The 27687-nt window shown below is 42.5% G+C and overlaps 2 protein-coding genes across 4 annotated transcripts in view; one reads left to right on the plus strand and one right to left on the minus strand.

Moving 5' to 3' along the window:
- The window catches only part of MCF2L2 (MCF.2 cell line derived transforming sequence-like 2), a 253043-nt gene that overhangs the window by 155469 nt on the left and 69887 nt on the right, over nt 1-27687 (plus strand). For both annotated transcript variants that reach the window (XM_003894766.5, XM_021934624.2), the window contains one exon: nt 2867-2952. In XM_003894766.5, coding sequence (XP_003894815.3) covers nt 2867-2952 — 86 coding nt within the window. The remainder of the gene's footprint in view (nt 1-2866; nt 2953-27687) is intronic.
- On the minus strand, nt 6413-27099 carry B3GNT5 (UDP-GlcNAc:betaGal beta-1,3-N-acetylglucosaminyltransferase 5). 2 transcript variants are annotated; one of them, XM_017955655.3, is made up of 2 exons: nt 26843-27099; nt 6413-10301 (listed from the first exon to the last, which is right to left on the minus strand). In XM_017955655.3, exon 2 carries the CDS (start codon nt 10005-10007, stop codon nt 8874-8876), a length of 1134 nt encoding a protein of 377 aa, XP_017811144.1. In that variant the 5' UTR covers nt 10008-10301; nt 26843-27099; the 3' UTR covers nt 6413-8873. The 2 variants fall into 2 exon arrangements, with proteins under 2 accessions (XP_017811144.1, XP_003894819.1); XM_003894770.5 differs by having other exon boundaries at nt 26013-27099.

Here is a 27687-nt window from a genome sequence, read left to right on the forward strand (position 1 = left end):
TGCCACCCTTTTTCTTCAGGATAAAATGACCATAAGGGGAGAGGGGCTGTTCCGCCTGATTGGCCTCCAGACAGGGCAGGCATGAGTGACTTCCCTTTCACAGCACCAGCTGGCTGCCAGCCCTCCGTCTCCTAGGTATACCCTAGGGGAAATTCAGGGTGAAGGAAGGGAAAAAGGATGCAGTGTCACAAAAAACGATTGTTGCTCTGCTTTAGAAGAGTATCCTTTTATCATTCAGTGGAGCTCATAAGGAATCCCTCACTAAGAAATACGGCAGCAATTGCTGAGTTTCTATGGTGAATTTTTTTTGTCTACTATTTGAATAAAAGAAAGCTTTGGCCGGGCGCGGTGGCTCAAGCCTGTAATTCCAGCACTTTGGGAGGCCGAGACGGGCGATCACGAGGTCAGGAGATCGAGACCATCCTGGCTAACATGGTGAAACCCCGTCTCTACTAAAAAATACAAAAAACTAGCCGGGCGAGGTGGCGGGCGCCTGTAGTCCCAGCTACTCGGGAGGCTGAGGCAGGAGAATGGCGTGAACCCGGGAGGTGGAGCTTGCAGTGAGCCGAGATCCGGCCACTGCACTCCAGCCTGGGTGACAGAGCGAGACTCCGTCTCAAAAAAAAAAAAAAAAAAGAAAGCTTTTACTTGAATATGCTCTCTTCCTCCTAGATCTTTCAAAATGTATAATTTTAAAATTTCCTAAAAGTAATTTGGCTACAATTCACCTTTCATCTCAATAAAATAAAATAAAATAAAAATTAAACATAAAAATAAAAGATATCTCATCAGTTACGATGTAAATGAAAAAATGTTTATGTGTGTGTATGTGTGTGTGTGTGTTATGATGTACTTCTTGTGAGTTGTGGTCAGGCTGAAAGCCACTATGCTAGAACACAACTAATCTGTCTACACCTTAGTAAAACATTGGTATACAGTGCAGCTTTCATGAATGCAGTCTCTGGATCTGCTGTGGGTCCTTCCCATTGCATCCTCAATGGCACCAGTGTTATATTCCATTAGACTTGCTTGGCAGAGGAGACTCCCTCTACCCCTACACCAACCGTCTGACACATGTCAGCAAGAGCAACGTGCCAAGGCATTCCTGCAAGCTCCTGAGGGCATCTCATGCATGACAAAATCTATAAATTAGGGAGATGTCATCATTCAATGTAAAAGATGACAAGGTCCATTACCTACACCTGAATCATTGTTATTTTTCCATCATTAGGTTATTATGAAATAAGACTCTACAATCCACCCCACATACAATAGATCAACAGAGTTCGAAAGAGCACAATTCATTTTACAATTGGGAGCAGGTTTCACAGTGAGAGGAAATTTTGTTAGTAATAATGGTCACTCTTTATGAAGGGCCTGTATTACACGCTGGTGATCCAAAGATGACTAAGACTGAGTTCAAAGTTCAGTAGGGAGTTTGGGCATAGTAATGTCATAGATGAGAAACTGCAAAAGGATACAATGTAACATTCATTGCTATATTAATTAGTTCAACTTTATATAGAAAATGTGAAGAAAGACTTTTTGGTAGTGTGGTGAAAATAATTAGATTGAATTTGAATCCTGGAACTGGTTCAAATTTGAATCCTGGGACTGATATATATATATGATATATATATATATATATATTTTTTTCTTTTGAGACAAGGTCTCACTCTGTTGCCCAGACTGGAGTGCAGTGGTACAATCTCGGCTCATCGCAACCTCCGCCTCCCAGGCTCAAGTGATTCTCCTGCCTCAGCCTCCCAAATAGCTGGATTACCAGTGCCTGCCACCATGCCTGGCTAATTTTTGTATTTTTAATAGAGACAGGGTTTCACCATGTTGGCTAGGCTGGTCTTGAACCCCTGACCTCAAATGATCCACTGACCTCCACCTTCTAAAGTGCTGGGATTACAGGCATGAGCCACTGCACCCGGCCAACTTTTATATATTGACACATGAAAAATATTATCTGGTCCCTGGTCAGATATATATAATAGAGGGAACTAAAATTTAGATTCTTATAGGACTGGCATCCTATTTTAAAAGGAAAACATGTGTATATATATATACACACACACATATATATACACACACATATATACACACACACACATATATACACACACACACACACACACACACACACACACTTGGAATATAAGATTGCCATATTGTTTTAGAGCTGAATTGGCAAAACTAGTACCCCAGGCACGTCTTTAGTTAGACTTGTTATCACACCTCTGTGAAAGCCTACACTGGGCTTACCTCATCTCTGCCTCCAGCACTTTCTGGTCTTAGGACGAGTGCAACTTTTCCAGACTTTGATTTCTTACGAGAAAAAAAAAAAAAGGAGATGCTGAATGCAATGATCGCTTTACTGTCCTCTTATGAATCACTTATGAGTACAGTGTGAATAGCCCTTCATGATTAAGGGGAAAGGACACCTGTTTTTTGTTTTTTGTTTTTTTCTTTTTTTGATATGGCGTCTCGCTCTGTTGCTGAGGCTGGAGTGCAGTGGCGCCATCTCAGCTCACTGCAACCTCCACCTCCCAGGTTCAAGCAATTCTCCTGCCTCAGCCTCCCAAGTAGCTAGGATTACAGGCGCCCGCCACCATGCCCGGCCGATACCTGCTTTTGGGAATGAGTTTTTAGTGTGCCTAAAGGAAGCCAAAAAGGGCAAAACCATAATGGATCCACAGAGCGGCTGGGGAAAACCCAAGGAAGAGCGGCATGAGAAACTGGTTATTTTGCTTATCGAGGGAATCAAAACCAAAATCAAACACAGAAATTGGGAGAGAGAAAAATATAGGTTAGGAGGTCCCCACAATATCAAATCTTAACAAAATTTCTTTCACTTCAGAATGAAGAAATCTTTGCAAGCCGTCATGAAAGGGGGAACCCTGAGCTGGAGCAGCAGGCCAGGCTCGGAGACCTTTCTCCCCGCAGGTAAGACTGCAGATCCGTGGGTGCGGGGTGGGGGCACGGGTGGCGAGGATCCTCTCTTTTACATCTCAGCACCTGTCTTTCCCAGATGAGAATCATAATATTTATCCTCTATACTAACCTTCATTTATGTACCTGAGAACAAACCTTGTGAATCCCACAAAAGCAACAAGCAAAAGAGCTTAAAGTGACATCTTAGAAACCAAACTTCTAAGAATACGGTGTTTTAAAAAATTGGGCTATTAAGAGAATATTACATGTAAGCTAATGTTGATATTGACTGAATTATTGGTTTAAACACATTTAAAGTCTCTTGGCTCCCCAAAGACGCAATTTATACAAATGCTGTTTTTGCTCTGTAGAAAGGTGTTTGCATCCTCAGAAATGCTGTGCCATTCAGAAAGCCTAAATTAAGGAGGTAAAAGCCAAAAATATACAGGAAAATTTATTTTTTAAAAAATATTTATACTCAGAATCCCCATCATGACACCTGTTCTAGTGCTAGTCACATTATTTATACCCACACTGTTTGAGTTGTAAGCTGCTTTTATCCATGGTGTCTATCATAATGCTTGACTCTTAGCAGGCCTCTGAAAAATGTCTGTAGAATGAATGAACAACCATCTTTAGGAACATGCTCCTTGATTAAACATAATGTTAACTAGACTACTTTATATTCTTTCGCTTACGGTGTATTCAGAGAAACATGTGGGCTTTTACTGATTGACATGTGTCCTGGAGTTATAACAAATGGCCCAATTCAACATGTGAGTGTTGAATGGTATCACCTCTGAAAAACACCATTTGGCATTGATATGTTCTCTAGTTTTCCTTAAGTGACAGTTTATCTTTTAATACTTTTACTAAAACTCATACCTACTTTTATAAGAGTCTTAGTGTTCTTTAAGTTAGTTGATGAATTATTGTATTAACTTATAACAGGCCAGGTGTGGTGGCTCGTGTCTGTAATCCCAACACTTTCCAACACTTTGGGAGGCTGAGGTAGGGGGATTGCTCGGGCCCAAGAGCTCGAGACCAGCCTGAGCAACATAGTGAGACCCCATCTCCACAAAAAGTTAAAACACTTACGGGGTGTGGTGGGGTGCACCTGTAGTCTCAGCTACTCAGGAGACTAAGGTGAGAAGATTACTTGAGCCCAGGAGGCTAAGTCTGCAGTAAGCTAAACTGTGATCACACCGCTGCGCTGCAGCCTGGGTGACAGAGCAAGACCCTGTCTCAAAGAGGAAGAAAAAAACCAAAAAACTTATGACAGACTGCCAAATCATACTTCTTATGAGAAACACAAAGGAATAAAGTTACAGCACTTAACTAATGAAACAAAAATATCTTTACGTTCTTGCAAAAGAACTTCGAGAAAAGGCAAAATTAGCCACTGAGTTAATCAAGAGGTAGAATCTGTAAGACTGTTTTTGTTCTACCACCAGCTTTGAATAAATACCTTAAGATCACCAGTCTTTGCTGCAACTGTTTAATCTGTATTTCCTTATTCCTTTTTGATTCTATAGATTTGAGTTTTGCTGCATAACTAATACAAATTTGCTTGGTATATAGAAAGCTTTCAGATTTTTGGGAGATGATTTATTATTCAGAATCCTAAGTGGACACTGTGCAAGGCATGGTTGCCTTCAGAACTTATAGCTAGTAAAAACACGCATGGAATGATTAGTAGGTAGTACAATAATATATGTGACTAAGTATAAATTTGGGGAGGAGGGAAGGAAGAGATGCTTAAGGGAAGAGAGAAGGTAGAACTGGGTTTCCGAAATTTCAACAGGTATAGAAAAAGCGGTGTTCTTGGCAAGGGAAACCAACTTAAGCAAGGTATGGTCACGAATGACATTATGATAGATAATAGTGGCAGTGATAAAAACCAAGCTTTTTATCTTGAAGGAGGAGAAGATTACAGAGGGCCTTGAAAACCAGGTAAAAGAGTTTAGATTTGATGCTGGAGGCAGTAAGGAGTCTTTGAGGTCTGGAGTAAAGGAATATTGTAATGAAAGCTATTATTAAGGACTGTGTCACTGCAGAATGTAGAAGTGATTGGAAGGAAAATGGGCTCAAAGAGACATCGAATATTCCTCCCATTATTATCGCAGAATGAATAACCTTGCATATCAAGAGTTCTCTGGTTCTATTCTCGTTGCAGCTATAGCATCCAATTAAAGTCCCCAAATATAGGTCATTAATTAATTCTTCCAAGTCATCACATTTTAGTACCAACTACAAACACTCCTACCATGCCTTGCAAGTAAAAAGTTCTACCATAACCAAATAATTCAGATGCTTACAAGTTTTAAATATAGATTGAGTTACACAATATGCTATGTGAAGAACTGAGCAGGAATCTGGTAAAAAAACAGATGAGAGCACACTACATGCAAATATATCGAAGCACCAAACACTCCGAAGTAGGTGTAAGGGCATTCCTGATATTAAGACATTAGGGTTAAAATTGACTGTATTTCAGACAGCTAACAGTATCAAAGAAAAGGAAAACGTAACTTTTGCAAATGGTATCTTAAGGCACTGTAACTAGAGGTGATTTCTTCCCTCTCTCAACAGATTATAGTCATGCATTGCTTAACAATGAGGATAAATTCTGAGAAATGCTTTTTTTTTTTTTGAGACAGTCTTGCTCTGTCGTCCAGGTTGGAGTGCAGTAGCACAATCTCGGCTCACTGCAACCTCCCTCTCCCAGGTTCATGCAATTCTCCTGCCTGAGCCTCCCGAGTAGCTGGGATTACTGGTGTGTGCCACCACACTCGGCTAATTTTTGTATTTTTAATAGAGACAGGGTTTCACCATGTTGGCCAGGCTGGTCTCAAACTCCTGACCTCAGGTGGTCCCCTGCCTCGGCCTCCCAAAGTGCTGGGATTACAGGCGTGAACCACTGCGCCCAGCCAAGAAATGTATCTTTAGGTGACCACATGGACATGCAAACATCCCAGGGTATACATACGAGAACCTAGATGGAATAGCCTACTAGACACCTAGCTATATGGTAGAGCCTATTGCCCCTGGGCTACAAACCTGTACAGCATGTTACTGAATACTGCAGGCAACTGTAAGACAATGGAAAGTATTTATGTATCTAAATGTATCTAAATGTACAAAAGGTACAGTAAAAATCTGAAATAAAAGATAAAAAATGGTACACCTGTGTAGGGCAGCTCCATTACAATTTCATGGGACTGTTGTCATATATATGGTCCATTGTTAACCGAAACGTCATTTTGTGGCACGTGACTACATTAGGAAAGAACATCTCCCCATCCAGACATTCCAGCATGAGTCATTTGACAAACAGTAGCATCTTAGGTGGCCCTATAATGCAGAGAACATGATCATCCTATAGGAATAAGGCTAAGACCATGTAGGACATTAAAACAGAATGAATGATTATATAAGCAATGTTCATGAAAAAGTTTAAATACACATCTCCTGATAATTTTTCAGTTGTTTATTGGAAATCATAGATTTTTTTTTTAAAACCCACTAATTATTTTGTCATACAAGAGCAAAATTCAAATAATACAAATATTTAACATTTTGGTATAAAATTAACAATATGGAAAAAAGATGCAAACCAACCAAAAGGTAAAAAAATTTTAACAATAACACTGTGTATAACCATCTTCTATTCAAGTGACCATCCAAGCTGATAGTTTATTTTCCCTTTGTTGACATTTTTAAAAAAGATAGCCCTGCATTTGGAGCACCAAAAAGTTTTTTCCTTCTTTTTTAAAAGGTTGGAACCCTTTTATTTACAAATACTCTTCTCAGTACTTTAAGTGTGATGAGGGAATCATCTAGCAACTTCCTTCTTAGAAAAAAAAGGAAGTGCCTTCATATTTCCTTGAAATTTAAACCTGCTCCATTCTATTCTAAGCAAAAATAAAAAGGACACGGTTCAGAAGAGTTCTTTCAGCAAATAAATAATAGTTTCACAAAAGCACTGCTGTAAACAAGATCACTTTGATGGCCAGAGACACTGATGTTTTCAACCAATGGCAACTTTAAACACTTCCAAGTATAGATACACAGGGTATATATGGCCAAAAGGCAATATATCATTAAAGAATCAACTAATAAAAATTAATTATAAGCCTGTTGCTTGGTCAAATATGCTTTTGTTCTCTACGTTTTTTAAAATTGGTCAGAAAACTTAAACTGTGATGATCTAAAACCCTGCATCTACTCTGAAAGTAACTACAACCTAGAATGTTTGACATTGTAGTTTTGACATTAGTTAAAAATACTAAATTATCTAAGCAATGTAAACAAGCCTCAAATTTCAAAATAGAAAAAAATTAAAATTTCTGTAAACATTAAAAAGCTACCTGCTAAAAATTGTTAAGTATCATCATCCAGTTGTGTATACTGATAAATCTTTTTTAGTTTTGTTTTGCATGTTTTTAGACATTACCTTATTATATGAGACATCTTATTTTCCCTAACAGGTGCCTCTGCTGTCAAAGGTCTTAGAGTGAGTTCAGCCACTGTTGCTGAAGTCATTATTTTGGCCTTCATATAATCTCCCTAGCAGTAGACACCACCTAATTCTTTCTGTAGTGAAGGGAGGTAGTGTATTATAGCCACATTTTTATCCTGCTTTGTAAAATAAATGTAACTTACTTTATTAGATCTCAGACACATCTCTCTGATTACAAGGAACATGCAGCTTTAAAAATGGTTTAAACCCCAAACTGGCAACTTTTCCATCACTTTTTTACTGTTTTCAAGTTTGAATTATTTAGAAAATAAAGATTACCTCTGACAGCTATTTGATGAAAAATAAATTGTTTTAGATATTATAACTTTGATGTTTAATGCTCTCAATTTAAAACTCTGAACTTGGAACAAAGTGCTGTGGTTTATAAGACCTCGTTGGGGAGGAGTGGGTTAATTTTAGTAATCAGTACAATGATTTAGACACTAAGATTTCATTTTATAAAATTATGGATAAATTTGGCTTGTAATGTTCTCTCTTTCCATTTGAAGTCTCTCCATTATTATATTCCTCTATGTAAACTACATTCAAATAACAACCTTAAACACAGATCAATATTGAATATTTAAAAACCAGTTGAAAACTTCATTAAAATCAGCTTATTTGAATTAACAATGGTTTCTCCCTACAGAAGGACCCTATGAGCAACCAACTGCCCATGTTATGTGTCATTTTCTAATACTTAAAAAAAATCCATTAAAAACATACAAAGTATTAGGGCAGCATTACTCACTTTTCTCAAAGTTCTCATTAACTTTGAAAAAAGATACCAAAAAAAAAAAGGTATTTTAATGACTCTATCACCAATAGCTACATGGATGTGGTAAGAAGTGATTTGTCTGTTTATAATAACATTGTACACATTTTTCTACATCTCCTCGTAAGAACAAGAGACTTTCTTTTACCAGATTCATGTACTTTCTCTCCTATGCTGACCTTTCCCTGCCCCTACCACCTCCACCAAGTGCTGTTTAACAAAAATAAACTTGTTTACCTGGTCTAACAATATATTCATTTCCTTGAAATGTTGTACTATACGTTCATTTGGTATTTTCCAAAAGCAATTATTCTAACATCAAGACTTCTTAATAACGTCTCTACGCCTCAAGTATATATGTGGCATTACATGAGAACTTGAACTTCCCTTTAGTTTTGTTTTCACTAATAATATAAACCTTTTCTAAATACGAATTCTTTGAAATGAATTTAGGCAATGAAATAGATAAGTGATATTAAACAGCTTCTGGAATCAAAGAAACATTCTGATGGACTAGGCTTTCAAAATATTTGTCTTTCATGCTCATTTTACTTAGGATATAGACAAACATTTAAAGGTTTTTTTTCATCCAGGTTTGACTCACTGACAGTGAAAACATACAACATTCAAGTACTATTAGATAAACGCAGCCCTACAAGGATATGTGTCCACATAGCTAATTTTACAAAGGAGAATTATCTTCATTAATCTGCAGTATATTTGACCAAAAAAACCTTTTGAAATGGTTTTTACTTTAGGATCTGTAGCATTCTTCCAAAGGTCCTGGAGATCTTGTAAATGTCCATGAGATGTCATCATTTTTTCGTAGATGCAGGGATGATAAGGAGTTTTACCCTCTCCAGAAAAAAACACATGGTACTGTGGTACTATCCCTATTTTATTGGCACAGAGGCCCATGAACACATCGTCTATGTAAAGACTAGAATTAAGTGTCTGTGACGCCTCATAGACTTTGGCAGCTACATCACCCGAGATTACATAGGCAGCTCCAGCTGTATAGTCAGGGTAAGCCGGCCACTGGTACATTTCATAGGACACATAGTATTTGCTGCTTTTATGTCTAATGGGAGGGGCACCACGATGGACACGACCAATCCAAAAGTCTTGAACACCAATTTGTTCTAAACTTTGAAGGTATTCAATCAGATTTGGCATGTGAATAAATATGTCATCATCAGCAGTCATAAGAAATTTGGCATGTGGACAATAGGTATTTGCCCAACTGAACTGCATAAGTAATTTCAGAGTAAGATTGTAGAAAGAATCAACAAAGTCTTGCTGAATTACATCATTGTACATTTGATCTTCCCAAACCAGTTTTCTTTGTAGTTCTTCTCCCTCCAGTGGACTAGGAGTTCCTAAGGCAAACAGAGTTTTGATGTTGGCATTCAGCTGAGACCAAACATAATTCTCATTGCCCCACGTCTTTCTAATTGCGGAACGTCGATCGTAGTTTTCAGGAGCGGTTTTTACAAACAGTAAAAGGAGGACGTCTTGAGCTTGACACTTTTCCTTGTGGTTAATCAAGTACTGGTAGCGAGGCCCCGCTGAGGTGTGCTTAAGAGACAGGGTATCGTTCACAAAGTCATAGCTATTTATGAGGTATCTGTAAGAATATGACTTCATATGGCTCACAATGTGATTATCGATCGGTTCCCAAAAAAACATGAGGCTCCCTATAAAACAAGTTGCAAATAACTGAATAAACTGCCATTTTTTGACTCTTCTGCCACTAATCAACATTCTCATATCCACTCAAGTCTGTTTTTATTTAGGATAGGCACTGGCTTCTTCGGGACCATAGAACTTCGTATTTCGTAGAGTAGGTGTCCATCTTAATACATGTTGGTCATTAAAAATGGAAAACAGTTTTCTTATTTCACAAAATAGTTTCTTTTAATCCCATTTTTCTGAGATTGTGAAAGAATGGAACACCCTGTAGAACGAGGACACTGGCACGTCAAAATTCTTCCACCCGGGCATCCTTCAGGAAGCGTGGTGGGCGGCCTCATGTGGCTCTCCCATGTGAACATTCCATGCCACCTACCAGAGTCAAGAAGAGAAAAGAATCACAATCACGTGGGTTACTGAGGTGCCAGAAAGACACATCTTCCTAATTTCTTAAAACCAAATGTAAGCTGCCCGATCTGGACAAAAGGTGATGAGGCAGTTAGTATTTGGCAGAGGCACATGGCTGTTTATTTTTTTTTTTTAAAGGAGGACAGGAAAAGGGAAAAAATTGCTTTACACTGTCTTCCCATTCAGAATACAGAGACCTTTTTCTACTCCTACTCTTAAAAAAATTTAAAAAAGCTTCCCAAACAGCTATAATCTTGTATACTTAAGTTCAAATTTCACAAATGGGTATATTCATGAATAAACTGCCTTGAATATGGTCAGGAGGAAAGTAGATACATAGATGAAGGCAAAATCTTCAATGAAAAGAAAATTCACAGCAGTAAAAATCCATTAAGGCTTGCCCCAGACAAGGCAGGAATAAGACTTATTATTATTGTTTTTTTTAATTAAGGTTCATAATCAAGGAGCCACAATTTGCTCCTTGAAAGCAAACTCTCAATAATCAAAATTAGTTTGTGAGCCCCAGATTTATACAGCCACCTTCTTTCTGCACTTTTTTATTTGGAAATGCAACAGGCGCATCAATGTAACATGTTCTAAACTGGGAAGCAACAGAATGTAGCCAACAAGCACTGTCTTTGTAGTCAGGCAATTTGAACACCAATGCTGCCTCAGCCACTTATGGTTTCTTGTACCATATCATGCATCTAACACAGAAATTTGACAAATTGGGGTAAGACCGTTTAACTCAAAGTCTTTGTGCAAATTAAATGGGAATATACATGATAAATGAAGGGAAGCAGACAGAAGACAGATCATTACCTAGCACACTAGGGTACTCAAGTGTCATTTCTTTTTATTTTTTTGAGACGGAGTCTCACTGTCTCCCAGGCTGGAGTGCTCCGCCTCCTGGGTTCACGCCATTCTCCTGCCTCAGCCTCCCGAGTAGCGAGTAGCTGGTACTACAGGCACCCGCCACCATGCCAGGCTAATTTTTTGTATTTTTAGTAGAGACGGGGTTTCACTGTGTTAGCCAGGATGTTCTCGATCTCCTGACCTTGTGATCTACCCATCTGAGCCTCCCAAAGTGCTGGGATTACAGGCGTGAGCCACCACGCCCGGCCTCAAGTGTCATTTCTAACCCATTCTGTTATCTTCTCCCCTAAAACCTGCTGTTCCTATTTCTCTTTATTTGTGCTTACTGCACTTCTTTCTTCTGTGCCTGAAATCTGGAACACCCCCCGCCCCATCTCCTCCACTTCCGTTATTTAAATGTTTAATCCTGTGAATCACTTCAAAATCTCTCTTCACCCCTTCATGTTATCCCCTCTCACCCAGACTAGATGATCCCCTGGCCAACCCACCTTCCACTTACAGTCAGAGTGACCTTTGTAAAACTTGGATTTAATCACGAGACGAACTGAGCTTTTTTATCTCCTTCAGAGCCTCTCCACTAGTTAGACAAGATGAAGTCTAGCCTGGCTCACAGGACCCTTTAGGATCTGCCTCTCCAGCTATTTGGTCACATCATTTGACAATACCAAATTACTGGCTGAAAGCACAATCACACTTGCCATTTCATATGCCCTGGTCTTTACACCAGCAGTCCTGTGGCCTGGCTACCCTACCTCCCTTGCTAATATCAAGTCTATAGACATCCTTCTCTGGGAAGCCTGAATTGGGATCAACCCATTCCCTGAAAGATGCTTCTCATCTCATCTGTATTGCACCAGTACCTTCTTATACCCCATACAGAGACGTTTTAGGCACGATGTTGTAGACACCCTACACTCAGCATCCAGGTCAGTGTGTGACCCCTGGTAAGCATTCCCCAAATGTTGGTGCAAAGAACCATGCTGGGGGTGGAGCCACTGTTTACTCAAAGTGATGGTTACTGGGGAAAGATTGGGGGTCAGGACGCCTAGCCAGGTGCCACCTCGGATGAGGTCCATGCCATGGCTGCTTACCCCAGGTCCTCTCTTTTCTTCCACCACTGGGACATAGCACCCTCCTTTCTCAAGGATTCTGTCCCCAGTGCTTACCACAGGTAAAACACTTCCTTGGATGGAGAGGTAGGCTGTCTTCCTCAGGGGTGGTACATTAGTTTCCTGGGCTTTGGACAGGACTGACAGGGAGAGAGCTGTGTAGGCTGAGCCACATAGCAAGCCCCAGGCAAAGGCCCTGCTTCGTGCCCAGAGATCTGTCCTCAAGTCCCCCTGCCAGTTGACCCCTGATAGAAAACCAACTGCACACACTGAGTGCCCTGCAGAATGGGCCTAGCCTCAGCTGTGACACCTCCATCCCCACTTCAGAGCTTTCGGATCCAGCTGTATTTCCCACCCCCATGATCACTCCACATCAGGGTAGAGGCAAAGGCCAGGTATGTAAAATGTCCAGTGAGGACTAGAGATTAGAGCCAAGCCCCAATCAGACTTTGTCCAGAGATAATCAGTATAGGGCACATTTTATTGCTAAGGGCACTGATGTGAAAACTGCACGTACCACTTAGGAAGCCACAGCCAGCATTCTCTTTTTTTTTTTTTAATGCAGAGTGTACTGAAAGTAGTAAGAGCAAGAATCATTTTGTGAAACTTTTGGGTTCTATGTGTGTGTGCGTCCAGGGGTGTAATGAGAAATGTGTTACCGTGCTTTACCATCACAAAGGCTGAAGGCCGGGCGTGGTGGCTCATGCCTGTAATCCCAGCACTCTGGGAGGCCGAGGCAGGAGGATCACTTGAGGTCAGGAGTTTGAGACCAGCTTGGCAACATGGTGAAACCCCATCTCTATCAAAAATACAAAAATTAGCTGGGTGTGGTGGTGCACACCTGTAATTCCAGCTACTAAGGAGGCTGAGGCAGGAGAATCGCTTGAACCAGGAAGGTGGAGGTTACAATGAGCTGAGATCATGCCACTGCACTCCAGCCTGGGTAACAGAATGAGATTCCGTCTCAAAAAAAAAAAAAAAAAAAAATGCTGAAACACTGCTCTAAGGAACAGATCAATATCAGTAATTTCCTCCTTGGATAGGCTGGTCATTTCTGGACTGAATGCTCTAAAGGAAGGTGAGAAAGACATCAGAAAATATCAGTTTCTGATGGTGGCATCTGCCTAAACTTTGCAAAATCACTTTCATTCAGGGGCCCACTTTCTTTCAGCTGCTCTCGCAGTCTTTATCCACAGTGCTCACCCAGATAATGACCATCCTCTGAAGCCTCAAAGCAAGGGCCCTCTGGTCTCCTCCACAATACATCTTGAAGGAACTGGAGGCTTAAAGTAAGGTAATGGAATTCTTGATGGCAGATTTTAAGCCAGCATACACATTTTTAAGAAATCTAGGAAAATTCTCAACTGAAAAGCATCTGCAGTTTCTACTCTAATTGACCCTGGGAAGGGAACAAAGAGGAAAGTAACCTTTGGAATCTCAGGGATCAAAGGGAAAACCAGCTGCCTATTCCTGAGCAGCTGTGTCCAGCAAGCTCCAATGCCAGCTTGCTTTGCATGTCCTAGAGTTGTTTGCAAGTCTGAGCTTCTTGCTAGACTTTCTACTCCTCCCACACCCAGTGTGCATCCATCTGACTCATTAAAGGCGCTACTATCTCTCCAGTGAATCAGGCCTATTACTCACCAGGTTGGTGCGTTGCTGCTGCTGCTTATATGGCTACTGTAAGCTGGCAGCTGGTTCAGAACATTCATTTTGTCCCCACCCTCAATATGTATGTATTTACCTTATTTTCCTGAATTTTTTCAACTGTTCCAAATTGACATTAACAAGTCAAAATGCTTTCTGAAAAATGACAAAAGACCTGTCACAAAGCCAACATCCCACGCTACTTATTCAGCACAGCATGTGAAGTTCCAAAATGAGAATTCTCCCCCTCAGTCGTTTGAATTTTTTAGCCACCATTTACATAAATCATAACCAGATCTCACTGATAATACGGGAATGATAAGGGGAAGATTTAGGGAAGGTAAAACTCCTCATTTGTATTACACAGCTTCACTTGTATCACAAAAGAACATCTGAATTCCTCCAAATTGAACATAGTCACTAGGAGGCCTTTCCCAGCCTAAATCAAAAGCACTGCCCTCCCCCGGCCTGCCCCCGATCTAAATTCATCAATTACAAGTCAACACTGTTGCGCCCAGCTCCGGCTTTGCGGATGGAGACCACGCACATACAACTGGCACTCACTCTTCTGGTTTCTTACAGCGTCTTAAAGCTTCTCTAAAGCACAGCTTCCAGCTTTCCTATTCAGAGTGCAGGGGAGGGCCCTAGGAAGACGCCCACAAAGCCTGCCGATCTGGTAGAAGAAAATGCTGGGCCTGGCAGGAAACAAAGCAAGCCCAATGCCGAATGCGAAGCTCAGCAACCATCCACAACAGACTGCTGTGGGTGCAGCTTCCTTTGTGTGCCTGCAGCACGGGTCAGTGGCCAATCAACAGGCTAGAAACTCAAGGGTTACCCCTGTTTGGGGCCAGATTTATTGTGTAACCTTGGGCAACCCTCACCTCACTCTGATTCAGTGCTTTAATCTGCAAATCGGGGATGAATATCCATGTAATGTCACTGAGGGGCAGTAAAAATTATAGATGACTTCAGAGCCTGCTGAAAATAGGAAATAGAAAAGCATGGGAGAGAAGAGGACAAAGAATTGCTTGGAAGAAAATATGCAGATATCTCAAATACAACCTGGGTTTGCTTCTATTTGGACTGAGAAGAAGGGACAGGTATTCTTAGTATTATCTTTCCTAATAGAGGTAGTCAGAAGAATAAAGAATAGAAGTAGGAACATCAGAAAAGAGGTGACAGACCTCAAATACTTTTCAGTCTGGGAGCCGTACCCCTCAGTTACTCATAGGAATATTCTTTCACAAGAGAGCTCTTTACACTTTTTGGGAAGAAACTAGTTAGCACACCCAAAGGTTACAAGTTTCCCTGCAATAATCCCTGATTTTTTTAAACCTTACCCCTGCTATCAACTCATTTCTTTGTGGAGTCTACTTTTGTGATGCTGAGATAATATGTAAAACCTGCTATCCATTTTGAAGTTTTAATCAAGATGGGGAGGTCCACACTTTTAAGTACAAGTTAAACAACCTCAGTCTCCAGTGTTTCAATTAATCCTATAAGTATATGAGTATTTACTCTGCGAGTTCTTATACCAGTCACAGTGGGAGACCATGAATAAGTATTTTACAGTCTCCAATCTCAAAGCATTTACAGTCTATTTGTGACAAGACTCATAGTTCCCACATGAAAGCATAGTTCCCACAGACAACAATGGACAAATCCTGGTAAGGTACAGTGTGTCAGCACTAATCTGCATGATACCAACCCCAGGCGCAAGAGGAAAGTCTCTGGGACTAGTAGAGAAATCAGTGGGGGTTGGATTAGTCAGGATTTTAGGAGGGTCTGAGGATGACTAGGATTTAGGTGGCTGCAGGAGTAGGAGCAACCTTTGTTTCAGACAAGAACTGCATATGGCAGATATTTGAGAAAGAGCCATTGATTTGAAAGCAGAGAGGTGGGAACCTACTTACGGAGAACCTTAAAAATCAGGTAGAGGAGTCTTAGAGGGTACAGACAGCAGCAGGAAGTCATAGAAATTTCAGGTTTTGTTTGTCATGGTAACTCCCTTGCTCAGTATTTATTAAGTTTGAGCAAGAGGGATTAAACTGGCAATGGTGGTGCAGGGTGAAATGCAGAATGCCTGAAGATCAGGACGCTGGTTTCTCAGGGGCTCCTACTGATGCCGGATGAGGTGAGGAAGGCCTAGTCAAGGGTAGTGGAAGTGGGGAGGAAAGGAAGGCATAAAGAAGGCCCTTTCAAGAAAAAGACCTAGCAGGACCTGATGAATGACCTGGGATGGGGAGTAAAGGAGGAAGAGGAGAAGTGAGAGCTAATTTCAAGCATTACCGACAAGGGAGGGAAAACTGTTTCCTGAGTTAGGAGTGAAGGGGATTGCATTTGATTTTAGACTCGCGTTGAGTTCAAGGGTGATGGAGAGACAATAAGGTACAGATGTCCAGAGGGTAATAATCTAAGACAAGCTAGACAAGACTGGGGAGATCCAGGTGGGTACTCTCAGCATGAAGATGACTAATTTCATGAATGTGGATAAGCTCTCTAGGTGGAGAGAGAGCAATGGGCCTGAAGGAAAAATAAACTCCAGAGAAGGAGAAAAAGGAGGAGTCAATGAAAAAAGGTCTCGTTCATCAAAAAATTAAGATGGGGTTAACAAATGGGTAGAGTGGGTAAGCAGGACAAACAAGGCCCTGGTCTTGGAGCTCTAAGTGGGGAAGAGAGACACTGACCATGTAGTTAGGGTTGTGCTGGGTGCTACGGGAGGGTCTAAAGATGGACCCTGCCCCACTTGGGGGCTGGTTTGAGGTTGGGGAGGGCAATTTCCAGGAAGAGAAGCAACAGTGAACTGTATTTCTGCATTTTACTTAGGAGACATACAACACACTCAAGTCTAAGGAAACCTTATGATGTGTAGACCATTTTGTTCATGTTGCCTCCCAACACTCAAGACAGCTTAGCAGCCAGGAAGTTGTTTACATGGCTTCACTAAGAACTGCATTTCTTCTGAGACTTCAAATTCCAGGATACTCATTCTATAGTATGCTCACTCCTAGCTGCAACTTCTAAATATTCATCCAGAACCTTCTGCCACCCCACCACGCCCAGCAGTCTCCTGACCTTTCTTCCTCACGCACCTCCCCTGTCTCAGATGCAGAATCATCATCGGACACCTTTGCCCTCCCACCCCAACAACCCCAGACCCCAGCGCCACCCTCCCATCTTCCTGTTCCTACGACACCTCCAGGGATGCGGGGGAAACGGAACTTACCAGGCAGGCAGCGTCACCACAAATGGCACTATCTAGCTTTGGGCAAAGTTTTCAGTGCCGTGTGACTGTTCTTGTACTTGTCCCAGACCTTCTCCCTTTCCTGGTCTCTTCAGCGGCCATGCTAAATCTCCCCCTCCCAGGCTCTGTCCCCTCACTCCGAAGACTTCACCTCCTGTCTGCTTCCTAGAGAAAGGAGGAGACATCAGACACACCATCAGCTCCTCCTCCCCTTGTGGGCCGCATCCTCACAGGCTCCCTAGTTCCCCAACACTCACCATTCCCTCTGTAAACCATACTGATCGGGGCCAGGACTAGAGGGAGACAAGGGAGCCACTTACTTTAGGTGTACAATTTAAGTAGTCAGTATAATAACTCAGTAGTCAGTATAATACTTTGATGCGGTATTTTTTAAAAATCAAAGTTACTGCAAAAAATCCACAATGAACAAAATGTCAAAACTGTAAACCAAGACAGGCTCCAACCCTGTACTTACACAGCCCTGCTTCACCTGACTCCCCTAATCCCTGTCCTGCTGACTGGGACCTGCTGGGGGCTGAATATTGCTGACTTCCATGGACATGCCTGCATTCTTAGTATATGTATGTATACCAACCTAAAGTATCAAAAAACAATACTAATCCTTAGTAAGAATACTAATCCTTAGTAAGAACTAATCCTTAGTAAGAATTCGTATTGTTTTATACTTTAATTTGGGGTGTGTGTGTATATATATAATATATATACATTCCTCATTCCTTTATATATTTTACACTTTTATTACTTAATATTCATATATTTACATATATATATATATATATATGAATGCCCACTTCTATTCCTATTTTTTTTAATGCTGGACATGAAAACCTCCTAAAATGGTTGTCTGAACCATGAATAGATTGTGTTCTACATAGCCGGAAAACACCAATCTAGAATCGATTCAAACCTCTACCATAAAATCATCCTCTCTTACTTCAATTGTTGCCAAAACAAGAACAAACCCAGAAATTCTATATAAGAAGGCAGTATAATTTGATGGAAATACTAACGGATTAGAAGAAAACTAAGAAATTTAATCATTCTGTTCTAGTTCTGTTTTTTTCCTTGCTGGGGAAATAAAATATTGTAGTGAAACCTATATAGAAAACAAGACTGAACTGATAATTTTCATTTTAAAAATCAACTTAATATTTGGAATATCCCCATGAGTCATGAAAATATAATGATCCCTTTCAAAGTGACATGCTTATAAAGCAGGACTAGATGAGGCTCCTCCAGTGAGTCGCAGGTTTTTTAAAAATTCCTTTATATTCTCATGCCTTTATATCTTTTACATTTAAACTTTTATTACTTAATAATTAAGTCCCATGTGGGAGAGTTTTTAGTTCCTGTCCAGACATAACGAAAGGAAAGAAAGATAAAATCTTCTGTACCATCTTTATGCTGCATTTTGTTCTACATTCCAAGTTTTTTTTCCTGGCTTCTTCTTGTCATCTGTTTCCTATTAAGTATAGCTAGGACCAATCTTCAGAAGCCAAATTACCTCGTTGAGAGCGATCAGGAATAAAAAGCCCCGCACTTCCTGGAAAAGCTATAATTTGATCTGCATAGATTTCTTCTTAATAAATTAGTTACAATAATTGGTGTTAAGAAATATAACTAGTTACTATTTGGTACTAATTGCCTAGCCTATTTGCTCAAGAAGGAAGGAGGCAATGTGAAATCTGAATTTATAACTCACATTTTAAGGTGAAACATTAGATATCTTTGTAACTGTTATATTTCCAATATAAGACCTCTAAAAAAGAAAAAAATTCTACCTAATGGCTGTCTTCGAGTGTTTTTGTGCTGGGACTTCAGCTATATGAAACTTTATTTCAAGCCATGGGCAAAAATTAGAAGCCATTTGGAATTCTTATCCTTCTGCAGAGAATACATTTATAGAGTTAGTTCTTGATTCAGTGTTAGTCCAAAGAGACTTTAAATTCCACTTTAGCAATCATGGCTCTGGGACAGAGGGGAAAGCTGGATAATAAAACCTTCAATATGAATCCAGGTACAAGATCTCCACCTATGTTAATTAAGCTATATCTTTCTTTATAAGTTAAACATGGGTGTAGATTTGTTTGCTGGTTATGGGGGAAGTAAAGACAGGGAAATTTCAAATGAACAAATGGGTAAAGACAGACCCTAAGTCTTTATTAACGGGACTTGTGGCATGTGATTATAGATTATTCTTATATTTTAGGGACGTTATATGAAATCAATAATTCCCAGTAACCAGTTTGATTATGCAAAATTTGAAACAAATTTTAAAAAGCTGACATATAAAGGAGGTCTCAGAGAGGTCAAACACTTGCTTTTCTGAGCTTGGCCCTCTGTGCTCCTTCTTGCAACACAGTTGTTTGGGTTGACAGGGGTGCTTGCTCTTTTAAATATAACTCTTGTCAGTTTCTTTCTTGCCTACTTAAGAAACAAACTTCTCCTTTTACCCAGTCTAGCAACCAAGACAGGCTCCAACCCTGCACTTACACAGCCCTGCCTCACCTGACTCCCCTAATCCCTGTCCTGCTGACTGGGACCTGCTGGGGGCTGAATATTGCTGACTTCCATGGACATGCCTGCATTCTTAGTATATGTATGTATACCAACCTAAAGTATCAAAAAACAAGACTAACCCTTAGTGTATATAATTAAGTATCATAAAACAATACTAATCCTTAGTAAGAATCAGTATTGTTTTATACTTTAATTTGGTGTATAATGGGTATGTCTACTGTACACCAGGCCCTGTTCCAAATGCCTTACAAATATGGTAGCTCTTGAAGCCTGACAACAGCCTTTGAGGAAGAAAGGATCTCCCTCCCCATGTTGCAAAAGATACTGAGGCACCGAGATACCGAGTTAACCATGTAACGTCAACAAACTCCAGACCCTGTGGCAGCTTAGAGCAGCTTGTCAGTCCCAGCCCCATCCCTGTGTTCCTCACCTGCCCTTTCTCCCTGGCATGGGCACAGGTTTTCCTGCAGTTCTCATCAGGAGGGGAGGGCAGGGGAGCAGGTGGGCAGGGTCAGGAGAAGCAACCCCAGAGGGATGAGAATTTGCTTCACTGCCAGAAGTTTGAAGTCATTTCTGTTTTGCTGCATTTTGTTAGCACTGTTCTTACTTCTTTTACTAACATACTCTTTTTCAAACCTTCCATTTCAGTTTTCCCTCCTTCTTCTTGGTCTCAGTAGTACGAGACAGTAGGCAGAACTGACCTCATCAGTCTGTGTCCTTTGAGTGTAGTCTTTCATCCACAAAAAAGATTCAGGGACTCCAAGGACGGAGATCCAAAGTCGCAGGAGGGGGAGAAAAAGAGGTGGGGAGGAAGGAAGGAGAGGAGGCAAAAAAAGTACCAGAGTCAGGGAGGATGTTTTAAGCAAGTATTGGGTAAAATGAAAGGCAAGGAGTCAGACACAGACACCATGGCCTGGAAAAGCTGTCATTCTCTAATGAAAAAGCTGTATCAAAACCGTTTTCATGTGTAAAGGCACGGAAAATGTGAAGATATATTCGAAGTCAGCTCATAAAATGACACATAAGAAGTAAACCTGATGAAGAGATGTAAACCAGTTATCCATCATAAGGTAGATGAATAAAAAATACAAGTTCACCTATCAGTAAGAGTAAGAATTATTGCCTAAAATGCATACCCATCCCTTTAATGTGACATAAAACATGCTACAAATAGCCACTACTCCCAACCCCAGCCCTGCCACCCCACTAGGACTCCTCAGACACAATGACTGCTTTATTTGAGTCACCAGAAGAACAACGTTCACTCAAGCTAGAATTTTTCAAACATTCTTGAGATTTGTTAGGCTGGCTTTGTCCCAGAAAAACTAAGATACATTTGAAATGTTGCATTGTGTTGGGTAGCCTTCATCCACGAATCTGTTATTAGAAACCCATATGCAGTTGGCCCTGTACATTTATGGGTTCCGCATCCTCAGATTCAACCAACTACAGATCAAAAACATTCTTAAAAAAACTGTATGGTTGTGTCTGTACTGACAGACATGTTTTTCTTGTCATTATGCACTAAACGATACTGTGTAACAATTGTTTACATAGCATTTACATTGCATTAGGTATTATAAGTAATCTAGAGATTATTTAAAGTACATGGGCCAGGTGTGGTAGCTCACACTTATAATCCCAACTACTTGGGAGGCTGAGGCAGGAGGATCATTTGAGCTCAGGAGCTCAAGGCTACATGCCTCTGCACTCCAGCCTGGGCAACAGAGTGAGACCCCATCTCTAAAAGCATAAAAAGAAAAAAAAAAAGTACATGGGAATATTGCATAGGTTATATACAAATGATATACCATTTTATATAAGGGACTTGAGCATGCATGGATATGGGGGGGTGTCCTGGGACTAATTCCCCAAGGATACCGAGGGACAACAAACTATGGACCCCAGACCAGGTGCTCTGTGGATGAAGAGCTTTCCTCTGAGATGAGGGAAGCAGGGAGAAGATGGAAATTGGGGAAGGCTTTGTGGGAGAGGTGGCAAATGAGCAGGAGCTAGAACAGAATTCAAATGTGGGTTTGCGGAGGAAAGGAGGAAGACAGCTCAGAAAGAGAAGAAGTCTACAGCCATACCACCCTGAATGCGCCTGATCCTGGCTGATCTCAGAAGCTAAGCAGGGCTGGGCCTGGTTAGTACTTGGATGGGAGAAAGAAAGGTGAAGGGAGGAATACGGCAGGGAGCATTTCAGCTGGCTTAAAAGGGTGAAGTGGGCTGGGTGTGGGGGTTCACGCCTGTAATCCCAGCACTTTGGGAGGCTGAGGTGGGCGTATTAGGAGGTCAGGAGATGGAGACTATCCTGGCTAACATGGTGAAACCGTGTTAATTTTTGTCTCTACTAAAACCACAAAAATTAGCTGGGTGTGGTGAAGCATGCCTGTAATCTCAGCTACTCGGGAGGCTGAGGCAGGAGAATCGCTTGAACCCAGGAGGCGGAGGTTGCGGTGAGCCGAGATGGCTCCATTGCACTCCAGCCTGGCGACAGAGCGAGACTCTGTCTAAAACAAAAAAAAAGGTGAAGTGGAGGGAGCAGGGAATAAGACATTCCAAGAGAGACTACGCAGGAATTTTTTTAAGCACGTAAGAGAAAAAGTTGTGGCTTGAATGGGGAAATGTCAAATCACTTAGTTTGGCTAGAAGTTAGGGTAAAGGGAAAAGACGGAAAAAAGGAGATCAGAAAGGTTAGCCATGGTTGAATCATAAGAAAAACCAGGATTCAGAAACAGGGTGACAATATAACCCAGTGTCTGCCTGTTGTCCAGTGGCAGTTCCTGTGTCCCATTCTGGACATTGTCTTTAGAAACAGCACTTGATAGAGGGTTTATAACACAGAGGTACAAAAAGTAGAAGATGGTATAAAACAAGAGGTATGTGTAACATGTTTCTGTCTTGGTGGATCAATGTTTAGTCTAAGTTAACTACCATTTATTAAGTGCCTGCCCTATTCTAGGCATTACAGCAGGCAGCCCTGAAAGTAGGTTAATACCTATATTTAACTAATTCAACAAATATTAACTTATACTGTGTAGTAGGCCATGGACAGGATGCTCAAAAGACTTCAGAGATGTTTCAGGTGTAGATCTTCTATCAAAGGGTCAGTAAATATTCCAGTGCAAGCTGGAATCTGGACCTGATGGAGGTGAAAGAGAGTAAAAAAGCCAAGAGTGTTTAAATGCAAACAAAAGTAGATGTATACTGTGCCTCTCCATTTACTGGTCACGTGAGCTCGACTTGTGTCTAAACCATGTACCAGACAGTGTTTTCTGAGGATCATTTGAGATAACTTATTGACAATGTCAGTCCAGATTAGATGTTCCATCTGTGCAAATTTCCTTTCTCTAGAATCTGTTCGTGTAGCTTTACCAGGGTTAGTTCATGGATGGCTGATTTTTTTTTTTTTCAGGTTTTTTTCTTTTTAGAGTACTAAGCTATACTCATAATATGCTTCTTATCAAAAAACATTAATTAGGTAGGAGTTTTTTAAAATACTGATCTGATGGCTAAGGGCCATTTAACACATCGCAAATACTGTGAGGCAGAAGTATCGCCCCTAATTGACTGAATATGGTCCTTCTCATGTTCCCCATTATTCCATTAATAGAATAATGGTCTTCCATTATTCTTGACAGGAAATAACATGGTTCCCACAAGCACTTAAAATACATTTCAATTAGGATGACACAGGTATAAGATTATACGGTCCTCTAAAGTAAGAGAAGGAAACCTGAGGTGAGTCCATCCTTGAACTTATTTTGCTTAGAGCACTATGAAAAAGTTATAGAAAGTTATAGGAAAGGAGCAAAAGAGTCAAATCTGAAATATTAGGTGGATCTTAGGCTTTTGAACTTGAACTTTTGGGCTTTGTTGCCTACACGCTTGGTAGAACATTCTCTTTTGTGGAGAACTGGCTTCTAGTGTTAAAACCTTCTATGGAAGAGAAATCTGAGTAAGTTACATATCAAAGCCAGCATCTGAATTTGTAGAATTAAAATGTTTTTTTAAAAAAATCGCTTTTTAATTCAAATCTCGTATCTCACCTGATCAAGTTTCTTATCCTTTAAATATAAAGATTCTTACATCCCCTATATATATGTAAACTGATACATATTAGTTAGATATTGCATACTGTAAGGAAAGTATTTAATTCTAGATTTACACTGTTCTGGCTACATCTTTGCTCACAGAGATTCCATATCAAAGGGTAGAGCTCTTGTAATAATTTACTGTGCCTCAGTTTCTGGAACACAGACATAATGAATTCCTCTCCTTACAAGGTTATTCTAACAATGAATTAAAATAATGGCTATGGAAATATTTCAGAAAAGGCATAATGTATTATAAAAATGCAAAGCTGAGACCTATTTACTTCAGCATATATAAAATCCCCCCAAATAGGGTACATTTTGTTATTCTGAGAAGAGACCATTTCCTTTTGAATTTCTCCCCGTTTCTTCCTGACACCTGTGTTCTGAAATGCAGATTCTAGTGCAATTGGGCCTCAGAAAGAACTTGACCCTTTACAATGTGAAAGTCACCAAGTGCAATGATTCTAGCCAAAGTGACCCATTTTAAAAGATGACCCATTTCAAAACCCATGAGTTATTATTCAAGCTGTTCTATTTCTGAGAATTAGAAAGGTTTTTTTTTGTTTGTTTTTTACAATCTCACCATTTGAATGTCTTTTATTAAAAGAGAAAACTGATCTCCACTTTAATGAAATACAGTATTTCATTTTCTACTTGATGAGGCCTGTACTTTATTTTGAAAATTCTTCTGCACCTTCTGAGTTTTCTCTGGGCAGAGCAGTTATAAGCATCTCTACCTCCTACTCATCCTCATCTCCCACTTTCTCAGGAACAGCTGCTCTGAGCTTTGGCTTGGGCCTTTCCTGTGATAACACTGGTTCTACCTTAAGGTGCCACAGGGAGCCTTGCAGGGCAGGGAAGGGTCAGCCTGAGTCAGCCGCCTCCTCAGAGAGTGCTCAGTCAATGCTCAGAGCGTGTGCAGGAGGAGAAGGAAGAGAGAGAAGGACAAGCAGGTTAAGTACTGAATGGAAAACATTTCGGGTACTGCATTTAGCTTGCTTTAAAAGCAAAGAGTTGGCCCGAGAAAGCAGCTTTCACCTCCTCACTTGTGACCAGATAGAAAATCTACCATAAATTTCTGAGAAAGTTATAACATCAGCTGCTGATCACTAATCACCCTTTCAGAAAGTTCAGGTTGGGATCATTTCAGTGCCACCACTTAATACGACTACCTTCAATCTTCCTTTTCTGGGTCAACTTCAGCTTTTCACATTCCTCTCCCATCCCCCACAGGGACCAGGCAAGGTTTCCCAAAATAAAGGCACAGAGGAACAAATCCAATTCTGATGGATGTACTTTCATCAGATAATTACCATAAATATGAGCCTCAGGCCACCACCAGCCACTGTGCGGTTTCCACATCAGTGTCCCTTTAACAAGATCCGTAACCTAAGAAAACCCACACTGACCAAGAATGTACAGGGTGTAGTCAAGAGCCGAGTTGAAAACTGTTACTTTTACCTATATGGTATCCAAGCAAGCAATTGCCTCTGTCACATCAGGATTCAAAATGAAATTAGGCAGAGTCAAAGGAAACAGCGGCCACGACCTCCCCGCCAGAAAGATCTACGGCTCCAGTCTCCCCGCCTGCCCACTTCCCTGTCCCCATTTCCCCCTGCCAGTAACTCGCCGAAAGCGTTCCCAGGCTGGCGGTTTCCTCTTTCCAGCCCGACGCGGGCTGTCGACTCGAATTCAGCCCTCCCGCCGGAGGCGGGTGGCCGCAAGCCTGGGGCCCCCGGCCGGCAACTGAATTGGTGGGCGCGGCGTTCGCCTCGCCGCTTCCGCGCCCAGGCCGGTCCCGCCACCGAGGAGACGGAGCTCCTCAGGGAATGGGACCGCGCCGGCCCCGGGAAGCCACCCCAACCGGAGCTGCCCGGCCCCCGAGCCTACCTGCCGCACCTGGGCGGCGGCCGGGCCTGGGTCCCAGCCGCTGGCCACCCGCGCGGGCAGGCCGGAGGGAACAAAGGCGCTCCGGGGAGGGGGCGAGCCTCCTTCCCCGCCGCGCTTTCGGAGGGCGGGCTGCCGGGGCCCGCGGTGGGAGAGGCCTCCCCGACTTCCCGGCTTCCCGGCGCTGGGCGGTGCGCAGTCTGGGCCAGGGCGGCGGGCCCCGAGCCCGTGTCCACGCCAGCCGCGCGCCCCCGGCCCGAGCGCGCGTTCCCACCTGAAGTCTTGGCGCCACGCGCCGGGCGAGGACCAGCGTGTCCTCACCTCCTAGCCACTCTTCCCCTCCGGAGACCTCGCTCGGTCCGGAGTGGGCAGACTCGGAGCCTCCCGCGCCGGAGACCGCGAACCGCTCGGCCGAGAAGGCGCGCCGGGCGGGGGCGGGGCGGAGGGGGCGGCCCGCAGTCCCAGTGCCGGGAGCCCGCGCGGGAGACCCAGGGAGCCCGCGCGGGAGACCCAGGGAGCCCAGCTCGGGGCCGCGGCACGGAGAACGAACCATCCGGGGCCTGGAGACGTATCCCGCTGAGCGGCCAGAACTTTCCCCATTTAGCGATCCGGAAGGGAAGTCAACATTCCCACCCAGAGAAGCCTCGGCCCGCGGAAAGATGCGGCCGCGGCACAGCAGTGTTTTCACCACGTAACTGACCACAGACTAACTCCGCGCGGAACCACCGGCCCGGGGCGCTCCGCCAAGAGGCGGACTGTGTTGGCCTCGCGGGTCCTGAGCCCAGGGCACGCCGCGGTTCCTCCCACACAGGACACTGGTTCTGCCGCGCAGCGGATTAGGGTGGTCTTTTCGTTTCCGAGCGGGAGCTCTAAGGCAGGCTCTCAAGCGGGTCTTGTTAAAAGGTTTCTGGTCACACCACTTATGCCTGGAGCTCTGGGGGCCTCAGTAACAAAGGAAGGAAACTTACAGCAAACTAGAGCTGCACTGCCGCGATCCGTTTCTAAAATACGAGAGGAGGGGGAAACCCCGCCCCAGGCCAGCTTCCCAGTGACTTTACCTCCAAGTCCAGCTTCATTTCAAGGGCAGTTTAGAGCGAAACTCACCAAGTCCAAGCCCAGCTCTTTAAATGTCCAAATCTGAGGTCGGCTTTCCTTCCTGCATCGGAGCGAAAGTCGCTGGTCTCAAGAACAAAACTTGCGGGCTTTAAATCTTGGGCGAAGACTGGACGGGCAGCGCTGGACTGGGCTCGCTTCCCCGGCGGGATGCGGGCTGGATGCGGGCGGAATGGGGGCCGGCCCGGGCGGGGGCGCTAGGCTCCTAGCCGCGCGCCCCGCACCTCTCGGCGTCACGGCCCGAACCCGGCCCAGCCCGCCAGACCGCCACCCTCCCGGAGCGTAGGTGAAGGTAATGGGCCCCGCCCCAGTTTGTACTTGTCTGTAGGTGAGAATTCCAGGAAGTGTTTCCCTGCCGCTCTTCAGTTAATTGCGATCACTTACTCAGATGGCCAACTGGAAGCCAGAGTGCACATGAATGTCCTCTTTGAACTTCAGAATACTTCCTGCAGGTAACCAGACAATATCGAGAGATGCGGGCTTCTACTCAAGGAGAGAGATTATGAATGAATCCTGTATGCGCTTGGTTTCTTGTTCCCCGCATGTTGTTAGACCTCTCCCTAAAGCTACAAAACATTTAACGGAGATAATATTTTGAGCGATTCTGTTATTGTACGTATTTCAGGACATGATAGAAAAGCAAAAGATTAATCCAAATACTTTAGTAAAATAAAAGCTTTGAGTTTGTCATAAGAGGAAGAAGACGGGTAATGAGTTAAATGTATGACTGTTGAATCAGGGTTTAAAACAGTGGGGCCAGCAGGCACGGTGGCTCACACTTGTAATCCCAGCACTTTGGGAGGCTGAGCCGCAGGAGGATTGCTTGATCCCAGGAG

The sequence above is a fragment of the Papio anubis genome, chromosome 2 (assembly GCF_008728515.1).
Source record: "Papio anubis isolate 15944 chromosome 2, Panubis1.0, whole genome shotgun sequence".
In the NCBI taxonomy this organism is placed as follows: Eukaryota; Metazoa; Chordata; class Mammalia; order Primates; family Cercopithecidae; genus Papio; species Papio anubis.

Excerpts from the sequence above, each read along its gene's own strand:
- B3GNT5 (XM_017955655.3), bottom strand. The coding sequence starts at position 10,007 with ATGAGAATGTTGATTAGTGGCAGAAGAGTCAAAAAATGGCAGTTTATT.